Raw genomic sequence first — 26817 nt, 5'->3', positions numbered from 1 at the left:
CCATAACCAAAATCTATTTCATCAACTTCATCTCAGCTGGTTTACATACCAGAACCAGGAAAGAAATAATCAAGACACAACTTCAAGTGCTATAAAATGCTTTAATACAAAATAGTGAACAATCTTTTAACAAACTGATGCTTAAACCCACTTGAACCCACCGAGATTACATCATTTTAAAGTAAAAATAATAAGGTTTGCATTCCTCCTGACCTCTCCATAAAAGTCACGGTTTGGCTTTGACTTTCAACAAGTCTCCTATGCAAAAAAAAAAAAAAATGTGTCGTAAACAAATTCATTGCAACAAGTAATACAAAAACAATGTAAAGAGCAAACCGTATGAACTGCAAAAAACAGTTTATTTTAAAAGGCACATCAGTTGTTATGAGATTCTAAGGACACTTTCATAACAAAAGGTCTTCATGTTTTAGAGTATCTCCACAAAAAGTGGACGTAGTGTCAAGACATGTTGAAACTAATGACATAGAATGAAAAGTTCACTTTGCATCATCTTTCTCCGTTGACTATCAACTGTGCAGTTACATAACAAAAATGGACTGTGCATTATATAAATATAAATGCTTAAAATAAAAAAGTAGGTGATATTGTTTTGAATGTTTGGATTTTAGTACACAGTGTGAAAGAGATCTGCTACTGTAGTTCATGTACAACAAAATTCCATTTTTTTTCAAAAACCCCTCAAGTTAGGTTTGATTAAGAAAAGTATAAATTCAAAAGATATTGCTAAAAAATCTTTGGCGGAGAGAAGGAAGATCACTACAACAGTGTTTCTATTTCCCTTGTTTTTAGCTAAGACTATTAACATACTATTGTGCTTATAGCTCTTCTCTGTACTTTTCAGGTTTATTTGCATATGTGAGTAAATAATAATAAAAAAAGTCAAGAAAAATGGTTAATTAAATTTAACTTAATGTGACCTGGATCTATAAAAGACCCCAAAATATTCCCCTTACATTAAATGAAATCTAATCTCTGACCAAAATATTTATATCCCTGGGATTCGTCCAAATAATATGTCATTTTACACTCTTTCTGGTAATTTACTAACAAATCCCATCATTTACATTCTATCAGAACAGCAACCGTTATAATGGAAGCGGCTTCAGCCACAGTTGGATGTAGGAAGTCATAACTCTGGTACGACATACAATTCAGTGTCTTCTGTGGACGTAATGAAGGCCCTTCTCTTACTGGTACCAGGGGGTCTTCCTGACCCAGTGGAGGGTGAAGCCCGCATCTGTCCGGATCTTAATGGAAGCAGCTTCTGCCTCCCTTACCGTCTCCTTCACAGACTGCATGAGGTTCTGAGCGTTGTGGACCAACATCTCAGTTGCCTAAAGACGCACAAGATAACCCATTAGGCGTTTGAAACTCTTCAGTTTAACGTTTACCTGAAAGGGTGCTCACCTGTTCCGACTCCTCCTCGCTGATGTTGGTACGACCCAACATGGTGGCTTTGACGGTCGACAGGATTTTGAGTTGAGTGCTGATAGTGGGAATGCGCTCACACACCTGAAACCAAAAAAAAAAAGAGCTAAAACAGTGGAAGTCCGGACTCTCACATGAAGAGGACCGCACAGACCTGGAGCAGGTTGGTCCGGATCCGTTTGTCGGTGCACTGCTTGGCGACCTCCTTGGCCAGCCGGGTGACCTCATCGGAAGCCTTGGCGATGTCCTTGGCGCACTGGATGAGGGCACGCTTGTTTCCACTACCTCCACGCACCAGGCGGGACATCTCTGCCATGAGCAGGGCCATTCGCTTGGCAGCACCGATGATGTCATTGCCCTACAAAGTAACAGTTCAAAATGAGTCAAATAGGAAGGTAAGGCCTTGAAATGACAACATTCTAAACTAACTTTATGCATTTATCACTAAATAGCAATTTGTTGGATGAGAAAGTCAGAGATAATTGTCATGAAAAATCATCTCTGTTGAACTGCTAAGGGGAAGACTGAAACAATTCCTCCAAAAAATATTAAAAATGGCAGCTAAGAAAGAAACAACTCCTTTTAGAAAGAGTCTAAATGGGTTATCCCCAGTACAATACTATAATTAGAAGAAACAAAAACTTTGATTTACTTTAAGTCATACAAAGTGTAAGTTTTGACTCTCTGTGTATTGTATTATAAAAGAAGCACATTGCGTTCTGCGTCCTGATTGGCTGTAGACCTTGTCAATCAATCTCCTCTGTGCCGTGTCTCCTGTACAGAATGAGTTCAGCTTACCAAATCGATATAAATCACATTTTTGTTTTCATTCTATAATTCTAGACTCGTTTTTCTATGACATTTTGAACTTTGACAGTTTAAACAAAAGACAAAAGTGCAAAAAATCTTCATGTCTGTCTGACATGACAGTCAGTCATCTGTAACCGGACTTTGTAGATTTCACCTACAACCTTTTTTTTTTATTTTGTATTTTTCTATGAACCTTAAATCATGTTTTTTGAGTTTTTAACATGTATGTGTGATATTGAGCTGCTCAGCTCAGCTCCAAAAGCCACGCCCCCTCAGAGGAGATTTTGGAAACAGAGGCTTCAGATCAACATGAAAAATGGCTTTTTAAGACATTTAGGTTGTGGGATTTTGGTTAAAACTTCATAATCATAATTAAAGCACTACTGAGAATGTTTTTTTTAAATAAATATAATTGTCATAGGAGGACTTCAAACATTTTATGGCATTCAGAGTGAACTGCAAAGGAAGAATTTGATTGTACAGGGAAACTGGATCTAGGTTAGGATTTCGGTTAATATTTGAACATTTCTCCTGCTGTAGGTTAGAAGCAGAAGTTATCACCTTCCTGCGGTTCACTTACTTTGCTCGACCACTTGCGAGCTTCATCGTGAAGCTGCCTGGCGGCCACCATCATGGGCTCGTTCACCACGTCTCCAGCTTTCTGTTCGGGGAACTCCTCGTCCTTTTCCTCTGGGGGAGGAGGTCTGGGGGGTGGGACTTCACCCTCTGGAAGAGGAGGTTTGGGAGGCGCCGCTTCATCGTTGAGCTAGGAGGTCATAGAGATCAACGGTTATTTAATTATGTTGAATGAAATGTGAAGTTTTCCATGTTCCAGGACTCACACTAAGCTGGTCGATCTCAGGAGGTGGGGGTGGGAAGTCTGGTTCTGGGGGCTGGAAAGCCTCCCTGACCTTTGCCACGGCACCGAGGATCTTATAACCCGAATCCAGAAAGCCTTTCTGAAGACCTGATTTAAAGAAACTCATTTGTTTAGATTGTCCACACATTCAAACCGTCCATCTTCAGTTAGAAACCCACTCGGATCTTGGATTTTGGCAGCCACCGCCTTGGCACTCATCACCATAGGAGAGATCGTCTGGCTCAGTTCATCGGATGCAGCCTTCACCACCTCCCTGAACTTTGGATCCTCAGAGTTCTCCACCTCTCGCTTGGCCACCAGCAGGATGCGGTTGGCTCTGCGGGCGATGCTGGTGGCGCCAGCCACTAACATCTGCGGCTGGTGGTTGGCCATGGCCACGCGGCATTTGTCCAAGTCGTTCTTTATGGCCTCCTCCGAGGCGTCCAGCAGAGACTTTGTGTCGATGGCTTCATCCACCAGACCTGCAGATCCAATCGATCGTACTTAACCTTCCGGTCCAAAAGGAGGTTATTCCATTCATGTTCAGCATCATTACCTGTCATTTTCTCAACATTGTCGATCCACTGATTCTTCATGGTCTCAAAGTGTTCATAAGCGGCTTGGTTGCCGGGATTTCTCAGTAAAATTCGAGCAGCAGATACAACCTGAAATATTTAAAAAAAATCTTCAATAAATCAAAAGTTCACCGATAATAATTGTTGGGTCAAAAGCGACAGAGACGCGACACATACTTGTGGCGTCAAGTCTCTCGTTGACTTGACGGCGGCCTGAATACCCTCCACTGTGCTTTTGTTAGCCGTGCCGACAGCAGCCGCCTTCTCCGCCGTGGCGCCCAGCTTGTTGGCATGGTTCTCAAAGTTGGCAGCTCTTTCTTCAAAGACCTACGAAGTAAAACAGTCAGTTGAAAAGTTTTGTGCAATCAGAGAATCACTCCTCATGTGAAGTAAAGGGTTACAGCAGTGGTCCCCAACTTAATGCCACAGACCAGTTTAAATTAGACAATATTTTCACGGACCGGTCCGAACAGGCCCAATATTGACAATTTAAGCTTCCAGTTTCTAACATTTTTTTTTTTTTTAATAAAATGCAACTACAAGAAATTTGATCAAAAAGTATCAGTATTGTCTTTACATAAATCCACATTTATTTGTTTTGTTTTTTTCCAACATATTTTCTGTGCAAAAGTTTCTGAGCGGATGTCTATCTAAAATGTTTTTTGTTACAAGTTTCCACAAACCACCAACTTTATTTGATTGAATCTTCATTCTCTGAAATGTTTGCAGCTGGTTTGAACTCTGTGATGAAGATTTTCCCTTTAACTTCAAAGTGGAGGCTAACAAACAAACGCTAGCTTCAGCTACGTCTGACTTTTAAAGTTTGATGGATAAATAACGCAAAATAAAATGACGCAACCATCGTAAATAAAACTTCCTTCAGGATCAGAGAATAAACTACATAGAAATAATCTAAATTAGCATTTCTTTTTTCTGTCTGCGGCCCGAGTGTTGGAGACCACTGGGTTACAGTGTGGAGGACACTGACCTCGTTTCTGTTCGGAGCGTCCAGAGGAGCAGTAGCAGCAACTGCGAGCAACTTAATGGGGGTGGTCGTGTCGCTGAAGATGTCTGACACCTCCTGAGTCATCGCCTCCTGCATCTGTCCTTTGAGGTCCTGAAACCAGGAGGAAACAGCTGTTATGACAGGGGGCAAGAGTGCATACAAGACCTCATTCAACAACACAATCAAGTCATTAATAATAAATACGTTTAAACGTTTTTAGGGACCGATGTTGACAGGTTTTTGTTTTTTTTGGTTAAATTATAAATGTATTGAAGGAAAAATATGTACTATTTCTAGAAAAAGAAAAGAAATTATGTGGTATTTGTGAAGCTGATACCAAAAACTTCACATTTTTTATTTGTAAGAAATAAGAGGTCAACCTGTTGTATTTTTTAAAGTATTCTTTTTAAAGAAAAAATTAAAAGCAACACTGCTTTGTTAAGTTTTGAAAATTGAACGAAAAAGACGCTTTAAGGGTATCTTTTTAAATTTTCCCTTTATGGATATTAATACCCAATTCCTCAAAAACATTTTTATTGTTGACTTTTTAATTTTTTTTGTAGTATTGCTTAAACAAATTTAACTATTTAAAATAGCTTTTTTGGTCTGTATTTTGCAACTTTTCATAGAAATGCATCACAAATGTTTGATAAGATTTTATATAATGAACTATTACTACACTTTTTGTAATTTAATACAGATGAGTTGATTTATTTTCATAAAAGTCTATGACATCGCCACTTTTCAGTGTTGAGCTCTTAGTTTTAGAAGTAAATATGTGTGTTTCTAACCATAGATAATAATTGAGAGCAGCTGCGAGTGTGTTACTCCTACTGACCAGCAGAAGGTGCTGTGTGTCTGTCTTCATGTGTGACTAAAGCTATGAGAGAGCATGGTTGTGGGGGCAGTCTTACTTTTAAAGCCTCCTGGAGTTGTTGAGCCACAGCACGTGCCTGAGGGGAGTCCCCTTCCCCACGCGCTGCCAGGTCGGCCAGCTGGGCCATGAGCTGCTCCACCCGCTCGCACTTACCCATAAGCTCCTGGCGGTACGGGCCTGGAAGAGCGTTGGCCAGCCTGCGGCCTTCTGCTACAAGGCCACGGATAGCTGTCTGACCTGGAAAAAAAAAACAACAAGTTAAAGTCAACATAAACTACTTTTGTTGAGTTAAATCTTGGCTTTGATTTTTAAAATTTACTTTTTATTTAACGTAAAAGTACAACTTTACTATTTAACAGTTTCTAAAGTCAAACAGTGGAAGGAATGTGAAGCTGTACGATAAAGACAGTTTGGAGGTCAGACTCACCCACGCCGTTGTCATCCACGGTGGGGTTCTCAATCCAGCGCTGCGCTTGCTCGATCTTCCCCTCCAAGTGCACAGCTGCCTTCGCAGGCCGGCTGTTTGCCACGATTTTGTTGGTTTTGGACTGCAGGTTCTGGAGGGCCGTAGCGATCTGTTTAGCCAACGCTCTGGCCTCAGGCGTGTCACCTTTACCCCTTTAAGGAGACACATTTTGGGTTAAACAACCAACTAAATAAAATCGATGAGACCAACATTCCATGCACTATTGACAAGTTTTAGAAAGTTTTTCTACACGTTTCCTGCTTCATTTTTAACTTGCAAGAAATCTAAACAACCAAATCAAAAGATTCAATCCACGTGAGATAACATCTTGACTATGCTGCAAAACGGAAGACCTACAAACCACTTTCCTATGCACGACTGAGCATATTTCTCAGTAGAAGTCAACACCATTTCCTGGTAACAGTTTTGCATATCGTAACAGAAAAAGTACAGAAATGTACTAAGATAAAAACCAAAAACTTTATTCAAACTTTTATTAACTTACTGTCTCCTGAGTTCAGACAGCTTGGCGGTCATAGCGGCGAGCTCGGCGATGGAGCGTAACGCATCTTCTCTTTCCTTGGGGTCCTCACACATGTCTGCGATCTTCTTGGCTTCTGCTAGCAAGGCCTTGATGTTCTCTTCTCCCTCTGGACCACCGTTGGGATCTGCAAGCCAGTTCTGCGGAAGTACAGAACACATATTCACAAAACAATCACCCGAATAGCATCCTCTGAGCTCTCAGCTGAGTTACAATGACCCACTTGTGCAGCATCAATCCTTTTAGCGATGGCCTGCTTAGAGTTGGTCATGGCCTCCAATTTGCGGGCCGCGTTCTCAACCTTGTTCGTCAGCACATCCAGTCCGTGGGAAACCTGCTGGGCCTTCTGCATGGCCACTGGGGATGCCCCTTGACCTCTGTTGGGGACAAGGAAAGAAAGAAAGAAAATACATGGTTGTCATTAGATATTTGGACAATAGGAACCTGGGATCCCACATTTTTGAGACTGTTTGACAAGATCAGCAGCTGCTCTCAACTCTTCCAACCCAAGTCCCTTCACATTAATCGAAAACTTTGGAAACGAATGTCTCCAAAAACAAGAAGAACCCTTCATGATACAAGAAAATGCTTAAAATATAAGAAAAAATCTATTTTTTTATAAATATTTTCCACATTAAAAAAGATCTTCTAATATTTGCCTAAAAACTCAACCTAAACAGATCACGGATGATGTGATATTACATGTGTAAGTATATCAGTGAATACTTCTCCATAAAAATGGATACGAATTTAACACAAATCAGTCAAAAATATTGAATTTATTCAGTTTAGTTACACTAAAATTGAAGGTATTTTGGCAAATTGCCTTTAGTTCTAAGAATCTGAGTGTTTTGTGTCTGAAAGATTTAATACCAAACAGCTGCTGTGTGTCTTTGATAACAAACAGATTTGATTCCTCTTTCACACAGAAAAGGAGCTTATCCTTTATTAATGACTACATTATACTCAGAAAACTCGGCTCAAGGATAAGAAAAGATTTTTCTTTTCTGTAAAATACTCCATGAAATATTTATCTTTTCTTGTGTCAGTAGAAACAGGCTTTACCTGGCTCTCATTTCAGACACCTGATCCGTAATCTGGCCCAGAGTTTTAGCCGTTCCCACAATATCCCTGCGCTCTTTTCCCGTACACAATTCTCCAACTTTCCCGGCTTCATCCAGAATCTGACGGATGGCCTGTTCACCCGCGTCACCTGGAAATACAGCAAACACATGCGTTTAATATTCAACAAAAAATGAAGGGTATCAGTGGAATAATGATCTGGCTGGAATACCTGGAGGAGCATTTGGGTCCCTCAGCCAGTTTTTGGCCTGTAACATCTTTGAGTCAATAAGCCCCAGAGCTCTCTTCATGGCTTCTGTGTCCTTCGGGTTACAGAGCAGAATCGTCTCAAATAGAATCAATGCAAGCACACAATATAAACACATCATCCCTTCATACAGCATTGAACCACTTTTCACCTCGATTTGGAGTCAGCATTTCTGTCGATTTATGATGCACATAAATATATTTTAGATCATTTTTGTTGGCTTGTTGTTTTCCTGAGATGGTTAGCTGAGCTCAGTTGATGATCACACGAAAACCTGAACATTTATGTGCAGCATTAAGAACTTCTGTGTGGAAAAGTGTGCAAAGCATGCCATTCACCTATTCTGTCTTTAGTATAAGAAGATTTTATGTTGTATTTCATTCACATTTGATAGAAATACAACAAACGGATCAGCAATGATGAGAAAACGAAGGCAAATGGGGCGGGCAGAGGAGAGCTTGAATCTTCATTGATTCATAAAGTGTTAAACTCAGATTTAAATCTTTTTTGTCAAGAAACTGGATGAAAAAGGGCAAGTGAGGCTTTACAATAGTGTCTATGTTAAGTAGAGAGAAACTAAGTGTGGTGTAACAGCCAAAAAAAAAGAGGGAAGAAGAAAAACAGGAAGTACAAAGGTGTGACATTACATCATGGCTATGTGGGCGGATTAGTTTATTGCTCAGACATGCTCAGTATGCAGCTGCTATTCAGCAACCATCTAAGGAAAAAGCCAGTTAAGGAAAATAAATTCACTTATACTAAAAGAGGTTATTCAAACCCTAAAAGGGTTAAATAAACGAGTTAGGAAAAAAAATCTATGTGATAATCGGACACTCATGACACAAGGCTTCAATTCTCCAAACAACTAAAGGGGGCGGGGCATAGATGTCGATACGATGCAATGTTATGAAGCAAAAGAAATCCCCAGAAAAATCAGAATAACATTGCAAAGATCCACGTGTCAGCAAAACATCATAAACTCCAAACCATTCCAACTGGAGAACAATAACTCCTAAAGTACTCTACGGATTCCACCTCCAAACTGAGAAGCATACGATGACACAACAAAAGCACAAACGCACTTTTTTTGGGTTTTTTTCCAGACATGCTGGTGCGCAAACAAGGTGCGACAGAGGAGAGGCTTACCTTCTACATGGGTGAAAAGAGGAACAAAAACAGTCAAAAGAAAAGAAAAAAAAAAAAAATCACATAAATACAAAGATCAACTAGACAGCCTGACTAGGAGGAAAAAAGAGAAATGTGACAAAGACAAAAGTGGAACAATTGAAAAGAGGACCAAATACGTAGAGAGACTGCAGTATAAACAGCTGCAGGTGAGTTTAGCATAATAAAGATATTAATGCATTAGTTTGTGAGCGTGTAGATGAGGAAAATGCAGAATATTTAAACATAAAGGAATCTCTTAAACAGTTATAAATGTACAAAAAGACGTCTAGTGTTCCTAATGTCTACAAACTGAGTTTAAAGACTACTTTAGTCAAATAATCGTTTTTTTTTTTTAAGTAATTTCAATGATCTTTTTTAAGCATTTTTTTTTTAAATCTGTAACTGAGTAACTTGGTTACTTTTAACTGACAAATCTGCATTGGGGTGGATCTCGTACAACTGCAAAGGTCGGCGTGTTGCGGGTACCTTGTTGGCCCAGGCGTCCTCGTCCCAGGACGTAAGCTGCAGCACCCGGATGATTTCATTTATCTCAGCGCTCATCTTCTCAAAGGTGAAGTTGCGGTTCTTCAAAGCCTCTTCCACGCCTTGACCGCCTGATGTCTTGGTTGTTACGAAGATTTTGATACCTAAGAAAAAAAAACTTTAAAACTGAATCTGGCACCCTTTAGGACGACTTTAAATTATGTTTTGAAAAATTCATTTTTTACTAAAAGATCAGTAAAATCAATTTCTTTCAAACGGAAAATAATCTATAACAAGCTAAATATTTCTAATTCTCATTTCTTGATGAACCAACAAACATAAGGTGAGAAAATGATGACAGAAACAAGAGGAAAAAGAACTATAGCTCAGACCTTCTATCTTATTGAACTCGTAAATGTTAGATTTCATGTCAGGATACTTTGATAAGACTGAACAAGTGTGGTATTTTCTGACAGTTGCTGTGAGAAGCATCTTCTGTCTAAAAACGCTGAGACAGTAAGACAGAAAAGGTTACATCAGCAGAGCTACTGTCAAAACCATAACCTTTCTTATCCGTCAAAGTCCAGGCTCCGATCCCAACAATCGATGTCTTATTTGTTCAAATGCCTAAAAGTCTAAAATAAAAATTCTGACAGTTCATTTTTTTTTTACATATAAACCATAAGAACGTTCTAAATCAAGTCAGCTTTATTGTTGTTGTCCATCAACACACACTGATTCATCAGAACAGACGGCGCTATTGTTAACAGGCCCAGATTTGCCTCCTCGTTCTGTTCTCTCAGGAAACTGACAGAAAACAAAGAAAACATTTCTGAATTTTTACTGACATGTTGTCGAAACATGTCAGACTGAAGGAGTCTGACATCTGGATCAACATTTAAACTCTCCCAAAAAAAATAGAATTCTTGGAGAACTTAACCGGGATGACAAAGAATCTTCTGACATACTGCCGTCTGATTAGGGATGGAAACCCAAACTTTCAAGCAAGTACTCTATAGTACTACTCCTACCAAATAAAAACACAGATTTTGATGCTTCGTTTTGCAGATGTCAATCACTTGCACTGTTTTACTGTACAATTTTATCCAATCATTTTACCTTTCCAGCGATAGATAAATAGATAAGATTAAGTGTGCAAAGCCCCCCAAAAAAGTTTTTGTGGTGATGAGCAGTAAATTACATGAAAATGGAGATGCACCAGTGCAGTGTAGATCGTCAGAAAGAATAAATTAAAGCATCTTAGGTGCATTGAAGTGCTCTCTGTCACTCTGATGCTGCTTCATCATCACACTTAAAGGGTAACCAAACAGTGAATCCACTTTTTATGGCTATTAACTTGTACAAATGGGGCTTTAAAAATGCTGAATGTTGTGTTTTGACAATTTAAAACTAAATTATTTCATTTCTGAAATTAAAATTAAATTAAAGCCATCTATGTGGCACACATCTTAACCAACATTAGCTTTAAACCAACTAAAAACTAGATATATAGCATTACCTGCCATAATGCTAGTGTGAATGCTGTAAGCTGAATTTGGCCACTTAAGATGCTGAAATTGATGGCTAAAAACGCTGAAGCTGAAAGCTAAAAACGCTAAAGCTGATAGCCAGTTAAAATATTAGTTAAATGCCAAATTAGCCTAAAAAAAACTGAAAAAAACCTAATTTAGCCAAAACATCTAGCTTGTAGCTGAAATATTAAATAAACTCCAAAATAGCCTAAAAAACTGAAAAATCTGTAATTATCTAAAACAGCTAGCATGTAGCTGAAATATGAGTTAACCTCTAAATTTAGCCTAAAGAAACTGGAAAAAAATCCTAAATAGCCAAAACAGCTAGCATGTAGCATTTCAGGTAGAAATATTAGCTAAGCTCCAAAATAGCCCCAAAAAACCCCTAATAAATGCCAAAATACTCCATTATAATTTTCCACTTTACTACACTCCGACTCCAGACAATATAAAGTAACGACTAATTGACTATTAAATTAGTCGTCAACTATTTTAATAGTTGATTAGTCGACTAATGGTGGCAGCCCTAATTTCGTGGTTGGTCAGAAGTTTCCCATCATCGTGTTCTGCAGCTCAAGTATAAAACCCATCCTTGAAGTCTCAATGAGAGCTGTGTAGATACCTGAGATGAGGATGGGCAGCAGCTCCTTGACCGTGTTCATGGAGTTGACCAGCATCACTCGATGCTCCTGATGCGTCAGCTCCTGCTGCCGCTCGTCTATCATCTTCGCCATCTTTGTCATACCTGGACCCAAAACCAAAGAGGTTATTATATATTTCAGACTACGGCGTGCTACGGAGTGCTGTCCACTTCTGAACCTGTACCTGGACCGAGGTTCTTAGTGTACGTGATCAAGTCCTCCATTGATTCTACCACCTCTGCCACGGTCAGATACTCCAGGATACCTTTGCACACACGGATGATTTTGCGGACCTGGGATGATAAAGAGTAAAGAAATGTGAAGAAAATGTCTGTTTATGCCAGCATGCCCTCTGAAGCTCCTTTGTTCTGCTTCTGTTCAGCTTTTCTGTGGACTGCAGGAGTCACCACTTTTCTCCAGTGATCCCTGAGCTGCAAAACATGATGGCACTGCTGACGGATGACTCCTGCTGACTACTGCGGACGTGTTGAGATGTCTGATATGTGCTCCAAAGTGCTGATCTGCAGCTTCTCCCTTTCCCCTCAGTGTCCCAGAGCGGAAAAGATGGATGCGCTTGATGAAACCCCCGTCTGGGTAAAGATTTAGTAAGTGTGCCTACATGATAAATAAAGTGTTACCCAGGCTTGAGCCGGATATTCATTAACTTCCTGTTCATCTTTATCTTGAAGTACATTTTTTAACACGTGCAATTTAACTAGCACCAATGCAAGAAAATGCAATTTTGTGAAACACAAACTGAAATTTTAGCTACATTACTTGATCTAAATCTTACTCTCACAGCAGATTTATCCTAGCTAGGAAAATGAAAACTATAAATACCTCGGCTTCATCAAAGGTCAGAAGCAGATCAGATGTTCCAGACAGGATGCCCCGAGAGCCATCGATCAGATAATCCCGAGCAGGAACGGAGTAAGGGTCAGCTTTGAGCATGGAAGCAGCCTGCACCAGCTTCGTGCATGCATTCTCCACTCTATGGAAAGACAAAAAAAATGGTAAAATATTAAGATTTTGAGACCAAACTTTGATAGATTTTTGCTAAATTTATCTTTTTAAAATCACCCTTACACCCATAAAAGTAATAATTAAGCAGCGTGAATATTTATTACTAAAAAACAAATATGAAATAAAATATTCTGACTTGAAGAGATTAAAACTAACAGAGAACTGATTTTACACTCAGAACATGAAGCACAAAGTGAAAACGTTAAAATTCTAAAGTTCTTATAGTTATAAAAGGACTACAAAAATGAATAGTTTCATGACAGAAACAGAACTTAAAATATGTTTTTTATTTCTTGCACACATTTCAGACCATATGTCAGTAAAAATTCAGAAATCTGGTTTGAATGAAAGGGCAGTTTCTTTGTTTTCTCTCTGAAAGAACGAGGAAGCAAATCTGGGCCTGGTTAACAATAGAACTGCCTGTTCTGATGAATCAGTGTGGCAAATGTGTGTCGATGGGCAACAAAAATAAAGCTGACTTGATTTAGAGCTTTTAATAGTGGTTTGATAACAGGGACTTTTTGCTTTGTCACCATCATTTAAACAAATATGAAGCCACAATTATAATTTCACAACAAATTTCTTCAGACTTTTGGGCTTTTTATTGTGAACAGATTTCCAGTTTTTGGATTGAAGCCTAGACTTGGCTTAAAAAAATGATTCTGCTTTTTGCATGACCCAGTTTCCATTTTGTCATCTTTCAGTTGGTGATGCACGAGTCTTTAAATGACTGATTTTCAGATGAATTCCTTTCGGTCTCCACAGCTCTGCCTCACAGCCGGTCACGTCTGGTTCTAACCAACCATGAAGCTGGGCATCAAGCCAAAGAGTCTATAGATTTGTGCTCAGTCTTCTTTAAAGTCATGAAATCACACGTTTAAATGTTCAATGAGGTAAAAAAAAAAATCTTTTTGTATTTATCTGCACCCCCTGTGATAATCAGTTCATTAAAAGTTGATTAAAATCATTTAGGTGCAACTTAAACTTTTATATCCTGATCCTAAACCTTTGGCTGCTGTGCATTCTGGGTAAAATGCACTCTTTGACCTACATAGCAGGGGTCCTACATTCTACCTGCACAATATTACCAGCCATTAAGCATGTGGTAACGGGCAACAAGCCAAGTCCTACCACATGTTTTATTTCCCACGGTTTGCAGGCTTCCTACTTTTGGCTGCAGAACAATCGTTCAGTTTTTATTAGTGGAAGCTTCCACTAAAGAACCAAAAAAAAATATCAGTTGATAAAGTTCAAACTTGATTTAAGCACAAAAAGTTATTTAAATATACGCAAAACTGTTAAGCGTTTTATGGGTTTATTTCTGCAATTTGAGCGTCTAATGTCCTTCAGCAGAGAAGCAGCTGTGCAACCAGCAGAACGCGGCAGACACTATATTTAGTGAAGGAGATGCATTCCAGCACATGTGCTGATGGATGACGACAGGGTGACGATTTGACTTTGAGGCGCCAAATGTGTCGGGCCCGACAACCTGTGCCTGCCGATGTGATTCATATCTGACCTTGGAGGCTGTCAGGATCTGCAGTCTCTCCATTGCTCGTGCAGGAAGAAACACTCAATGACTCATAAGACAGAAGCTTTTGGGGAAATTAATGATGTGGATATTTCATTTCTCACTTTTTTGCCTTTTTTTCTATGCTTTTTGGTCTAACTCCTAGAAAGAAGGAGGAAGTCCTGCCAGACTAAATAATTTCATGTAGATTAAAGCAAGACTCTGAGGCACTTAGCAAGCTTTCTCTGAGCCCAACCGGCCATTACTGGAACCAATAAACCCCAACACAACCAGAGAGCGAATAGTGCAGAAAATAGCTGTTTGTTTTTAATAAATGTGTAACTTTTTCTCCTGGAATGAGAGTGGAGGTCTTACTTGATAAAAGCAGGTGGCATATCCCTTTTCATAATCTGGTCTTCTGTAGTTTGAACCGTCTCCTTCCCAACCTGAACAAAAAATATATATTTAGAAGATATACAAAACTTATTAAAACAAGAGTTCTACACCAAATAATGAAAAATAAAGCAAATAATGAATGAAATGTAAAGAAGCAAACAGTAGAAAATGTTTGAAATGACTCTTCCTTCAGGGTCATGAAGGAGAAAAACCCTTCGTGACCTGAACAAAGGTCTACACAGGAACCATCCTGCAGGTCATTGGTACCTTATGTCAACAGAATGTTTAAATGAGTCACGTAAAGGGGGCAACAAATGGGACAGATTGTTTGATTTTGGCAAAAAAAAGTAACTTAAAAGGACTTTAAAGATTTTTTTTTTTTAGAAAATGTCACCCCTTTTAACTTGATAATGCAACAATGCGAATAAAAGTGTATATTCAAGTAAGTAGTGCTGGGTTTATACAATAAAACAAAATGATCTTTTTGAATTGCCATCATAATATACAATAAAATGCAATGAAATTTATGGATAGAAAATGTTGCTTTTCTGCTAGAATTTAATGCAATGTATGTGATTAAGAAAAGTTCCATCTCCAAAACACATGTCTATCGAAGGCTTTGAAATGAAGATTTAAACAGAAACAAATATAAATCAATTCATATTGAGTTGTGTATAAATTTGAGCGACAAACTTGTGAATATAAACTAAATGAATTCATGAGTTTGGCATTTATACTGAGCTCAATGTGCTCATTTCAGCCTGCAGCAAACACCAGATGATGATGAGCTGACCACCAATTTCACCACATCCTGTAGGTTAATAAGTTTGTTATTTTTTTCTTAAAATTAGCTCTGTTTTCAATCAGTTTTTCAGAAAAAGGTCCAGCTCTTTGGAATACTATTTGGGTCATGCAGCTGCTGGGGGGACCCGAGGACTCAGCACAATATAACGTGTAAAGCAGCTGAACGCTTCCTTTACTTCACATGCCAGAATGACTCATCTCCTCCAACACGACTTCAGCTCTGTGGGGAAAAATTACTCACCCACAACGAACGGTCTTGAGTGACAAACCGTGTGTGTTTGTGCTGGGGTATTTAACACACAACGTTGGGTAAACATGCATCTCCAAAAAAACAGTAATAAGCTTGTTCTTTAATGCTAAACATGTTTAAAAAGCACATTATACTTAACACATTTGCCACCTGCTAAACTTAGCAATTCACTGCTTTATGTTTTTTGGTCTTAAAAGTAGATTTGTGTATTTCGCATCCGTTTTAAGCAACATCCTGTTGTAACATTTATTGTGGCTTTAACAGGATGTTACATTACATACCAACTTGGCCCTGGCAACCTGTAAATGATTAAGTTTTAACCCATTCCTAAAAGTATCAAGATATAAAGAAGATTTCTGTTTTCTTTTCAAGTTTGGATAAAACTGGAAAACTCCCAAAGAGCTTGTTAGCATTTCAGGACAGTAGCAGATCCATTCCAGCCGGTTGACATGGAGGCAGCAGTGAAGCCAAACACATGCACTTCACACCCTGTTTTCACTGGCCCCTTAGGGGAATAGAGGAACGGGGGGTTGTAAATTAGGGTAGAAGCTTATGCAAAACTAGAACTTGGGCACCACTGGGGATGCATCTGCTGCAAAGAAGTGTCCACAGACGACACACTGGTGCCCATGCAGTGTGTAGTTCTAAACAAATGCAAACAATAAATGAAAGTTGCTCTATCTCATTTCATTTTTTTGTTTGAAAATAGCTTCTCTTTTTGGACTATTTTTAAGGTTTTTCTGTTTTCAAAACCTCCTTTTACAGGGTATTTGGGTGCAGATTTTTTTTTAAGGTATTATCGGATTTTTAGATAACAAAGAAGGAAAAAACAAACACCTTTTTGGAAGCATTTTCCTGGTTCTGTGCTTTTACTGAAAAGAGAGCTCCCTTTGTTCGACATAATTCAGAAATGTGGGACAATTCCTTAAATGTACACAGGATCAAGTCAAGTTCCAACATGACCTCAATGGAGCAAAAAGGCAGAGAATTGTGCAAAAGCTAGAGGCCAAATGAAGCTCCACAGCAAATGCTGAGTCATACTTTCCTCAAAGAACCAAGCAGAAATGTTTGAAATTGAGAACATTAAATACTAAAAGAAGTACTCATCTGCTTCTTACAGTACTACTTTCTAATTTGGCCTCATCCTGTTGTCTGGTATTCTGCTGCAGGGATCCAAGTAATGTTCTATAAAAATAGATCAGTGGCCCAAGTTTAAATATATTGTTGTCAAGCAGTTTGTGATGCCTGGTCTCTTCTACTCCGAGCATGTGTCAGGATTTTGAAGTGTTGCTGCTGATTCTGGTAATGTTAGGTTGGAAAGTGTGTAAACAGAGAGCTCTCAGCAGCAATGAGGGGAAGAGGGGTGGGGTTGCACTGTGCCAATAGTCCCACCCACAACTCGGAGGTAAATTTCTAATGAACTACAGCAGCTTATGTCATAGAAAGCTACTTTTTTTTATTGTTTTGCCTAAAATGTCATAATCATTATTAAGAGACTACTGGGAACAGTTATAAAATAGCTCAGAAGATGATTGAAGTGAGTCTTAAAATAGGGTTCAGATTCAGAATGCCGCCCAATGCTAACGAAGGGAAGTTTCTGGAGTGGAAACACTGACGAGCCTCTAACCACCCAGAACCCCTTGTGCTGTGAAGCTTCTTGATAGAGTGTCTGATGGTTGAGAACAAGCTGGGCTTTGTTTAAAGCAAACCATCCCTCTGCCACTGGATGAAAAGCCACTCTGAAAGCAGCAGGGCTGCACAGACAGAGCCTTCCTTTCACAAACTCAGATTTGAAACAATGCTGGAGTCGTTACAGTGACCGCAAATATCTCCGATAGGACATTTTCAGCAACAATGATTTCCCCACAGCAGCGCATTACTGGATATTCTGGACTTGTTTTTTTTAACTGCTGCAGTCGAAAACTGGACAGTTTCATCTGAAGCAGAAATTTCTGCCGTCCAAGATATCAAATATCCACCTTCTAATTATGAATCAAAGGGGAGGCAGAGGTTGAGCTGAAGGCCAACGCCTTTATTATACATCTGTCAAGAGGCGTCAAACATTATTTATTCTTTTGGCCTGGGATGCAGTCGCACGCGGTGCGTCCAAGGTGATGAGAGCCACACAAATCAAATGGCCTGCTTGGCCGGGGCTCAATGAAGTCACGCCGTCAGGAAGTTTATACCCGTCGTATCTTTCTCCTGTTGCTGGAGTCTAAGAGTCCATGTGGTGCGAGTGAGAAGCGACTGTAAAAAATAGTAAAGATCTTCAAAAGAAGCGCCAATTAATACAATGTTGTCCTTTGTGCTACGGACACAAATACAACCCTCGTCGCGCAATGGGGCGGCTTCGGGAGAATCTTCAAGATTAGCTCCCGCACTCCAATTTTTTGAAAAATCATTGGCGTGGTCATGAATGCAGATGGCGGCGGTCAGGAAGGTGTCAGTCCGCTGGGGATGACGTCATTAAAACCGCAAATCCTCAGTCACAGGTCTCGAAGTCCCCATGGTGCTATCAACGCCATGATGTGTTTTGTGTAGCATCAATTCTATCTCCCAATTGGACCCACGACGGCTAGGATCAGATTGACGTCCAGTAATTGTCGGCCCTCAACGCTTGCCTGCATTCCTACCGTACAATTTCTATCAATTGGATGGTGGCAGTGAGATGGCAGCACAGGGGCAGGGGTGGCAGTCGGCCGAACATCAGATGATTTAGAGACTTTGGAGACCCTCCCATCAGTCAATTATCGCGCTGCTGCTTTCTTGCCACCAACCTGTCACTGGACCGCCACCGTAATCTCCAACAACTAACCAATGTAAAACAAATTGTCCAGTCGCCGTTTGAGTAAAAACTTTTTCTCAAAACCTCCCCAGCTGCCGTATGCCGTGTAAAAATGCGAGTATCCCCTCCCCATTACAAATGAATTTGCTGAAAAACATGGCATTTTGGGATATGTGATCATTGCCTGAATGAGATAGATCCAAACATAGCAAATAAAGCAGATCAAAAATGACATTAAAAAAACTTTCTAAAAACTACCTAACTTGGGCAGAAATTAATTTTTCTTCTTTCTTCAAAGATGTAATTATTAAACTAAAGCTTGTGTGTTTCTGGATCAAAAACAGAGATTGTGGAAAAAAGAAATTTAAAGAAAACATTACATTTACTGAAGGAGCTGAAAATCTGCTTCTAAAATGACTTTATTTAAACATGTAGAAAGTAGTGATTTAAAGTTAATCTACAACAATCATCTTTTGATGTACAGTATTGTAAAAGCGTTCACAGTAGTCTTTTAGTTATAATTATACCATTTAAAGCCAACAGTTAAAAAAACTGTAACGCTTTCTAGAAAATGGCATCTTCAGAGTAGCAGTAGCTCACCTCTGACTTGTGGGTGAAGAATAACCCCGTCCCCACTTCCCATCACGTGTTTACATTCTCTCCTTATGTCTTACAGCCCTTCCCCATTGCATAGAGCTCCTCGGAGGAGTGAGCTTGTGGCTCACTCAAAGTATTTTATACATCGCAGAAAAACGTTTTCAAACTGCATATTTCTGTATTCACAAAGATTTTATTAAAGAAAGACATGCAATTTTGGGCTTAATTTTCTTTATACATGTCCTCCGTTAACAGAAAAATGACATGTTACAAACTGGAGTGGCTAGGAAGCCACAAAAAGACCATTTAAAGACCAGTTATGAATTATATTTAAAAATACATTATTAATACTTTGGGGCTTTTCTTAACTCAACGTAATGTTCTTTATTTTGGACTATAAGCTAAATTCATCATTAAGTTCAGAATTTCAGAAGGATTTAAATAGTTTCCTCTAATGTTTCACCATGGCAACCCCTAATGAAGAGATATTACCATAACTAAGAAATGTGATTAACCTCTAATAATGCTTAAATATTATCTGAGCTAGCTTACTGGTTCAAATTGCAGTTTTTTTCTTTAATTTGAATCTCTAAAAAGTAAGCAACACTGCGAATATGAAAAGTATATGTTCTACATTCCTAATACTCACTGGAAGCTCGTATTTCCTCACTTTCATTCAAAGATTAGCTTCAAAAAAGGAGTTGTACTGCAGACCTTAGTCACGGTCAGCAGCCATAGACCCATAAACAGCTGGGTTTCCCAAAGCTGGCTCACATTCCTGTTTGGAGTGGGGCTGACAGCTGGCGGGTCTTCCTCACTCCACTTCCTGTGTTTTCTTTTCACCCCCCTCCCTTCTCCGTCATTCCATAAATCTAATCTGCAAATATTTTATACTAAAGAGAATAAATACCTTTAAATAAATTATATATTTTTTACTAAAATTTAAAAAAAGGTTTTGGACTGTTTCTGAGATGACACTATGAATTGCTGCAGCCCATGAAGCGTTTTCCCCTGGCAAATAACAGGATGCCACAGTCTCAGATTACAGGAACAGTTTTCTTTTGTATGCCTTCAAAGCACTTGTGTTAATGGTTTCACTGGTTTCCGAACTTCAAAGCCCTTTCAGAAAAAGTTTGAGTAAATCGATGTACCGTTTCTTGACCTGAATAAACACCAACAAATCAATAAAAATTCCAGCCTACTTCCTCATTTTCTCCACTTCTGTTAAACTACAGATTTCTAAGAACGTGTTAATCACAATACTAATTATTTTTAGACATAGAGCTTTTTGGAGTGACGTTATTTAGTTTCCCTTCCTCTTTTTTCAAAAGATTTTTTTTCTCCTTTTTGTCCCTTGTTAGCTGCTATCTTTGCTGCTCAATTTAAAGGATCAGAGGCCCCGCCTCCTGCATGACATTATGACGTGTCTGGAATTTTCAGCATTCCTGGAATTCCATGCTTAAATGAGGTTTCTCTAATTGTCTAAAACACATTTTACTGGTAATAGTCAGTATAGACCTGTACTTTACTGTCATTCCAAGTTGTAAAATTATCATTTTGCTGCAGAATAACAAAACGAGTAACCTCAGGTTTTTTTTTTCTTTTTATGTAAACTTTAATGGCAGGGAGAGTTACAAAACCCTATTTTTTACATTATTTTATTTTTGTTTATTATTCAATTGAACATCCCAGTGACAGTAATTTGTGAATCATTTTTAAAATGTCATTGTGACTTCTAAAATTTAAATCATTTCCCCACTATGAACATCTTTTGATCTACTTTAAAAGTTTTTTTTGTCATCATGTTAATTATGATTATGACGTTTTTAGCCGAAATCAAAATATGTGTCATTTTTTACAACATAGTTTCTCTAGAACAGCAGTAGTTCATCAGAAATTCACCTCTGAGTTCTGAACGGAGCGAGCCTTCCCTCATTTCCCATCACCCCTTTGGCCGGTGGCGCTCGATGGTTTCCTAACTCGGCCACTTCTGGGCGAACTGTCGCTGGGCCACAATCACACACCCTCACATTCACACCTAGGGGCAATTTAGAGTAACCAATTCACCTATGAAGCATATTTTTTGGTGCGGCCATATTGGATGTATTGAGTCAGTGAAAACGTCACATGCTCAAAGCAGAGTCCCTGATTCGTTGATGCAGCAGGACCTCAAATCGCATCTGTACATTGACGTTAACTTGACGTAATTGCTGCACAAATCTGCACGATTACAGCTATTGCAAGATTAAACTTGCACAGGTGTAACAGTTGGTCAAGTTTAGAGGAAGAATACACAAATCACAAACACTTCTACTGAGCAGTAGGGCAAGTAGTCATTAACAAAGACTAAACAGATCTTGCAGAGCTACAAGCAGCCAAATGAACTCTGCTGACTGACTGCAGCACATTGTCATGGATAAAGGGCTTCCGGCTCGCGCAAAAAGACAGATCCAATTTCACCTTCACCTCACAGCACAGCACCGAGCTCTAACAGAGGTGGGCAGATATAATATGACTCATGATGGTGCAATTCATAAACCATAAACCCAAAATAGGGGAGTTAACACACACAATGAAGAGGCTGTAGTGTAGATTAGCCTTAAGTGTCATTTATCTGTAAGCCCAGCAATATATTACTCAAAAAACTGAAGCCAGACTCTTCAATGACCTCATAACACGGTCCATGTTGCAATGTTGCTATGGCAACTGGAAGTAATCGCAGACGCGTGTGGTCATTTATGCCTCTGTTAGAGACATGTGGGAATAATTCTGAAGGTCCGGAAAGGCTGCATGAGTTCATCTCTGAATGAAGACGCACAGTCACAGGTTTGTGGTGAATGAGTCACTAACAATGTAATATTTCTATATTTAAAGTCAACTTTAAATGGGGAAATATATAGCGAGTCAAGTTATAAAGCTCCACCTTGAAAAACTATAAACTCAACACAAACGCAAAAAAACTCACTTTTTAAATAACAGGTTGCAGAGTAGCTAAAATAATTAAATATAGTTGTACATCAACATTTGTTCAGTACTGCATGTAAACACTATCCGTCCAAAACAGTAAAGGAAGTGCCTTTGTCTCACACACCCATCACAAATCCCCCAAAAACAGCAGACTAGAGAAAAAAACTATCAAAGTATTTAAATTTTGTTTAAAATATCTCCAAAACCAGAATTAATAATAATAGGACAACAATGTATAACTTAATGTAAAAAATTGTACCACTTAAAAGTTTTTTTTTTTACGTTTTTCGAGAATTTTCCTACTAACACATTACAAATTCCTTCATTCTCTGATGCCAAGGAAAGGAAGGAAGTCTGGGGGGAGTGGAAATAAATACTGGGACTAAAAGAGGGAAAAACAGAGGCGCTAAAGAGCACAGAAACACGTTTAAAGTGCCTCAACTCAAGGATTTCAATGGATCCATCCATCTATAACATAATCCGGCTGTCACCACAGTAACTAAATGTATTACCCAGCAACTGCCAGGCTATGTGGGAGCGCCCAGACTGACAGATTAATAGACAGTAAATTACAGTATGTCTGCCTTAATTTAGCCTATATCTTTCTTTTGTGGACTAGTAGCTGCTCTTAGCCCTTCCCAGTGCTTGGTTTCTCTTCCAAAGCTGCCATTTATGGGTTAAAGTTTCATGATAAAAATGGAGGAAACTTCATTATCATTTCCTGACATGCTGCCATGATAGCTGCAGTTGTTCTGAAAAACAGTATTGTTCCTGGGAGAATTTTTCCATCTAAATATACCTCAAAAACCGCAGCTGGTGAGGTCAAACGGACTATTGCTTAATTTAAGAGAGTTTGCAAGTTCGTAATTAATGGGCCTAAAGAATTTAAATTGTAGTGTTGGAAAGGAGGGAGAAAAACTTTTCAAATTAAAAGTTGTTAGATATTCAGTACTTAAAGAGCAATTGGAGAAGTGTTCCCTTTTGTCTAAATTTAAGCTTTTCAGACATTTTTAACAAAAAAAAACAATAGATCAACTTTGTTAAGATTGCATCTTAGAATTCAAGAAACTCCTTCTTTAAGAATGTTTTCGTTTGACTAATCTCTTTGACCTGAGGCTCTGGAGCCACATTTGACTCTTTTACCTCTCCATAGTGGCTCTCTGGCTGCAAAAAATAAAATAATAGTAATTTCTAGAAATAAGGGATACTTAACTAGAATTGATTTAATTGAGATTAGTAAAGTTTATAAATTTATGGCTGAGGCGAACCTAAAAGTAAGATAAAGATTTTCACATCTCTGTCGAAATCAAGAAGCGTTGTTCACTCTATGCTTCCGCCAGAACACATAGATTTCAAATACTTTAAAAAACTTAAGTAAAAAGTCTGATATCTGAAAGTCTGAAGGCACATATTATCTTAGGCTCCAAAACTATGGTTAGTATGACCAAAGGTACGGTTTTTAATGTATTTTATGTTCTTTTATGTAAAACGCTTAGTGTTTCAAACGAATGAAAAAATAAATAAAGTTTGAAGTTTGATGTATAGCAAAGAAAAATATTCCATTTTTGTCTTGTTATTTAAAATCCCAGTCCAATAATCTTTTCATGTATTTTAAAAGTATTATTTTAAGTTTAATTTTGCTGTTTTCAGGCAGTATTTAAAAAAAGCGTAAATCATTTTATTGGAAATAGTTATTCAGAGCAACCGTTCTTCTTCTGAGTTGTGGGTGGGACTGTTGACGGCCTTTCCTCATTTCCCATAATCCCTTTGTGTACACTTTCTCCTGCTAGCTTACAGTCCCTCACAACTCCAACCTAACATTAGCGGTGCAACAAAAATGGTGAGCAATATTTGAGCAATCAAGCCGTAAAGTTTTGAGTTAGCTCGGACGATGAAAACAAAGATGTACACAGATCTATTTATCTGCAAGTAAATGCATCAGAATGTTGTGGCGCATGGAGCTTTTGACCTCCAGATTGTGGTTTTTATGTAAACTTTTACAAATAGGATTTTTCGTCTCCATTTAACACAATTTTAATCATAATTTTATTTAAAGATGTCCTCCATCATAAGAAAAAATCTAACATATTGGAGTGGGACAGTGCAGCTGCACTGAGATGATCCCAAATGGCACATGGGGTCTTTTATTTTGAAAAGAAGTCATAGGATATTTTATCAAAAGTTAAAAAAAAAAAATCACATTTTGAGAAAATGCTGGTTTATTTGTATATTTTGTTGGTATTTCTGCCAAAAAATAAATGTGAGTAATATTTATTATTAATTAAATAAGGTAAAATAAGACTTAAAAGCTCATAGTAGGTTCTAATAAATGAGAAACAAGTCAAAAATGTTGTTATGATAAAGGTTGCAGTCCCTTGTCTTTAAGGATTTTTAAAAAACAAAGTATCTTTAATATTAAGGAATAAAATACAACTTTTTTCCCTGAATTCCAGTCTTTACCAAAACCCACAGCAGCCATGGCAGCATAGAGGAGGCAGGGCACAGTCTCAAGGGGAAAAGGGCGTCACTGCACTTTATCAGGACTACTTCATTAGAGTTTATGACTATCGACAAATCAATTCACCCAATGGTACGACTTCTGTAAATATACCATGATGGAAAATATATACATTTTAACAGTAAAATTTCGTTTTCTTGTGAGTTTGACGGTGAACCATGAGGGACAAAGCGACAGGTAGGTTCCAAGTACCGCTCAGACCGGCCACAGATAGTTACTCTGGGGAGGAAAGTAGTTTACCCACCCGGACGAGGTTGCTAACGGCCGCCTGCACGGCAGCCACCGGCGCCGTCAGATCTGGTATCGCCTTTCCGTCAACTTCACCTTCCTCGTGCATAATCACCAGATGGGATATCTGCTGAGCCACCGGCTCCAGGATACTTTCTATCGTCTTCGTGTGAAAAACAGGCATTTTGGCTGCTTTTCTGTCGCTGTCCGAGAAAAATACTACACCGCTTTCTCCACAACTCGGACAAAAAACTCAAAAGCAACTTAAACGAGCCTTTTCTTCCCGGGACAGTGTGCAGACTTTAACTACACCGAGGAGCCATGAACTGAGAGGGGGAAAACTCAGACAGCGCGAGGGAGCTAAACGTCAACTAGCTGCGTAGTCCCGGCGGCCAATCTGAAAGCGGCTTGGAAAGATTTGTAAAAAGTGATTGGCTGTTTGGAGTGCCACTCAATGTAAGCGCCGCCCTCTTCCAGTGGGAGAGTTTGCTCTAGATCCGAGTGCTTCCTAAATTACGTAATAGACTTCTATGTCCTAAAAAGGGAAATATGTCTCCTGTTAGCAAAGCACGGGATTCCTGAGCTGTAATTTAACTCATTACCTTTGAAAGGGAATATATGACTCATGGGAGATTAAATTTGAAGGAGAAAAAAAGGAAAATACCTTTAATTAAATTGTATTTTCAGACTCCTATGGCAGAATTCCCTAGTTTTTAAGTTTTTTGTAGCTTTTATGATTCAATTTACAACTGTGTGTCAATAGAAACCAGAAGGAGTTGTTTACTTTTCCTTATCCATCCCGCACCCATTATTACAAAATCCCACAGGGCCTACTGGATAAGTATGGTGCATTTTTAAAATTCCTTATCTGTCCAACCAACTTAGAAACAAAAACATCTGAGGATCCAGAAACTGCCAAGCAAACCAGCAAAAGAATTCCCACAGAATCCCAAGGCGGCCTCCACAGCACCAGATTATTTCCTAAAAAGGAAGAATCAAGTGGGCCACATACAGAAAACACAGAGAGTTGATATGCCTTCTAAGGGGGTTTTATGCTAAAATGTTCAAACACATTTGTCAATTTCACCAGCATCAACACCCAAGATGACCACATCCACATATTTCATTCATATGTGCAAATTGTCACACATTTTGACCTCCACATGTCCCGAAAGTGTGCTAAATGCAGTGTCCTGCAGACTTCAGACGAGTGAATATAGACATCAAAGATGGCCTGCTGCTTCCTCAGCTCTCCAGTTACTCCAGGCTGTCCCATGTGATCCAAACTGGAATGTGCAGGTCTGCTCCAGATGGGTGGTCTGCACTCTCGCCTACTGTCCTGCTCCCTGTTGATAAGACAACAGGACAGTCTCTTGCTGCTACCAGGCAGACAGGGAGCTGTCTGAAAGGCCGTGCACAGTCACAAAGAATAGTTGGATGTACAGTCCAAAAGTTATATATTTGAAGAGTATTATTTGTCAAAAAGATTACCAAAAAGATCTATTCTGCTGTAAGTTTGTAGAATGGGCTAGCTGTTGTTGAAAGTGGTTAGTATTTCAGGTTTTTGAATCAGTTCTCCTTCAATCATTGAGTCTAAATATTTAGTGCCATCTTGTGGTTGACTGTAGTAATTACACTCCTATTAACTTAATGCTAAAGTATAGCGTATAACGTTATAAGAGGTTTCTGTCTGAGTAAAGTGGAAAAAGGAAGTTAGTATCATAAGTTAGAGTATACAAAATTATTATTATTATTATTATTATTATTATAAGGTTAACTCCAATTGAATGCAGTACAAAGAAAATGAAAAGAAGGAAAAAAAGATACAGATGTCTTGATGTGCTATGAAATGCATTGTTTTAAGCTAAATTTACATTTTAGATCAAGAAAAAAATCTCATATGCAAGCAAGTTAACTATTAAAAATATGTTGATATGTCTAATTGTTATTTTAAAAACTAAGTAATCACTAACTTACTTCCCAATTTACTATAAATTCAAATA

The 26817-nt window shown here is 38.6% G+C and overlaps 1 protein-coding gene across 1 annotated transcript; it reads right to left on the bottom strand.

The window, feature by feature from the left end:
- Positions 1-81: 81 nt before the first annotated feature.
- Positions 82-24998, bottom strand: LOC112154277 (vinculin). The gene is made up of 21 exons (XM_024285099.1): positions 24831-24998; positions 14645-14715; positions 12577-12727; positions 11921-12029; positions 11718-11840; positions 9567-9727; positions 7878-7968; positions 7649-7796; positions 6807-6960; positions 6548-6723; positions 6004-6194; positions 5614-5813; positions 4682-4810; positions 3871-4020; positions 3675-3783; positions 3298-3600; positions 3102-3226; positions 2840-3025; positions 1604-1807; positions 1429-1533; positions 82-1355 (listed from the first exon to the last, which is right to left on the bottom strand). The coding sequence occupies exons 1-21, from the start codon at positions 24996-24998 to the stop codon at positions 1209-1211; spliced, it is 3201 nt and encodes a 1066-aa protein (XP_024140867.1). The 3' UTR covers positions 82-1208.
- Positions 24999-26817: the final 1819 nt, after the last annotated feature.

The sequence above is a fragment of the Oryzias melastigma genome, linkage group LG19, assembly GCF_002922805.2.
Source record: "Oryzias melastigma strain HK-1 linkage group LG19, ASM292280v2, whole genome shotgun sequence".
In the NCBI taxonomy this organism is placed as follows: Eukaryota; Metazoa; Chordata; class Actinopteri; order Beloniformes; family Adrianichthyidae; genus Oryzias; species Oryzias melastigma.
This window is presented reverse-complemented; position numbering and strand designations above follow the sequence as displayed.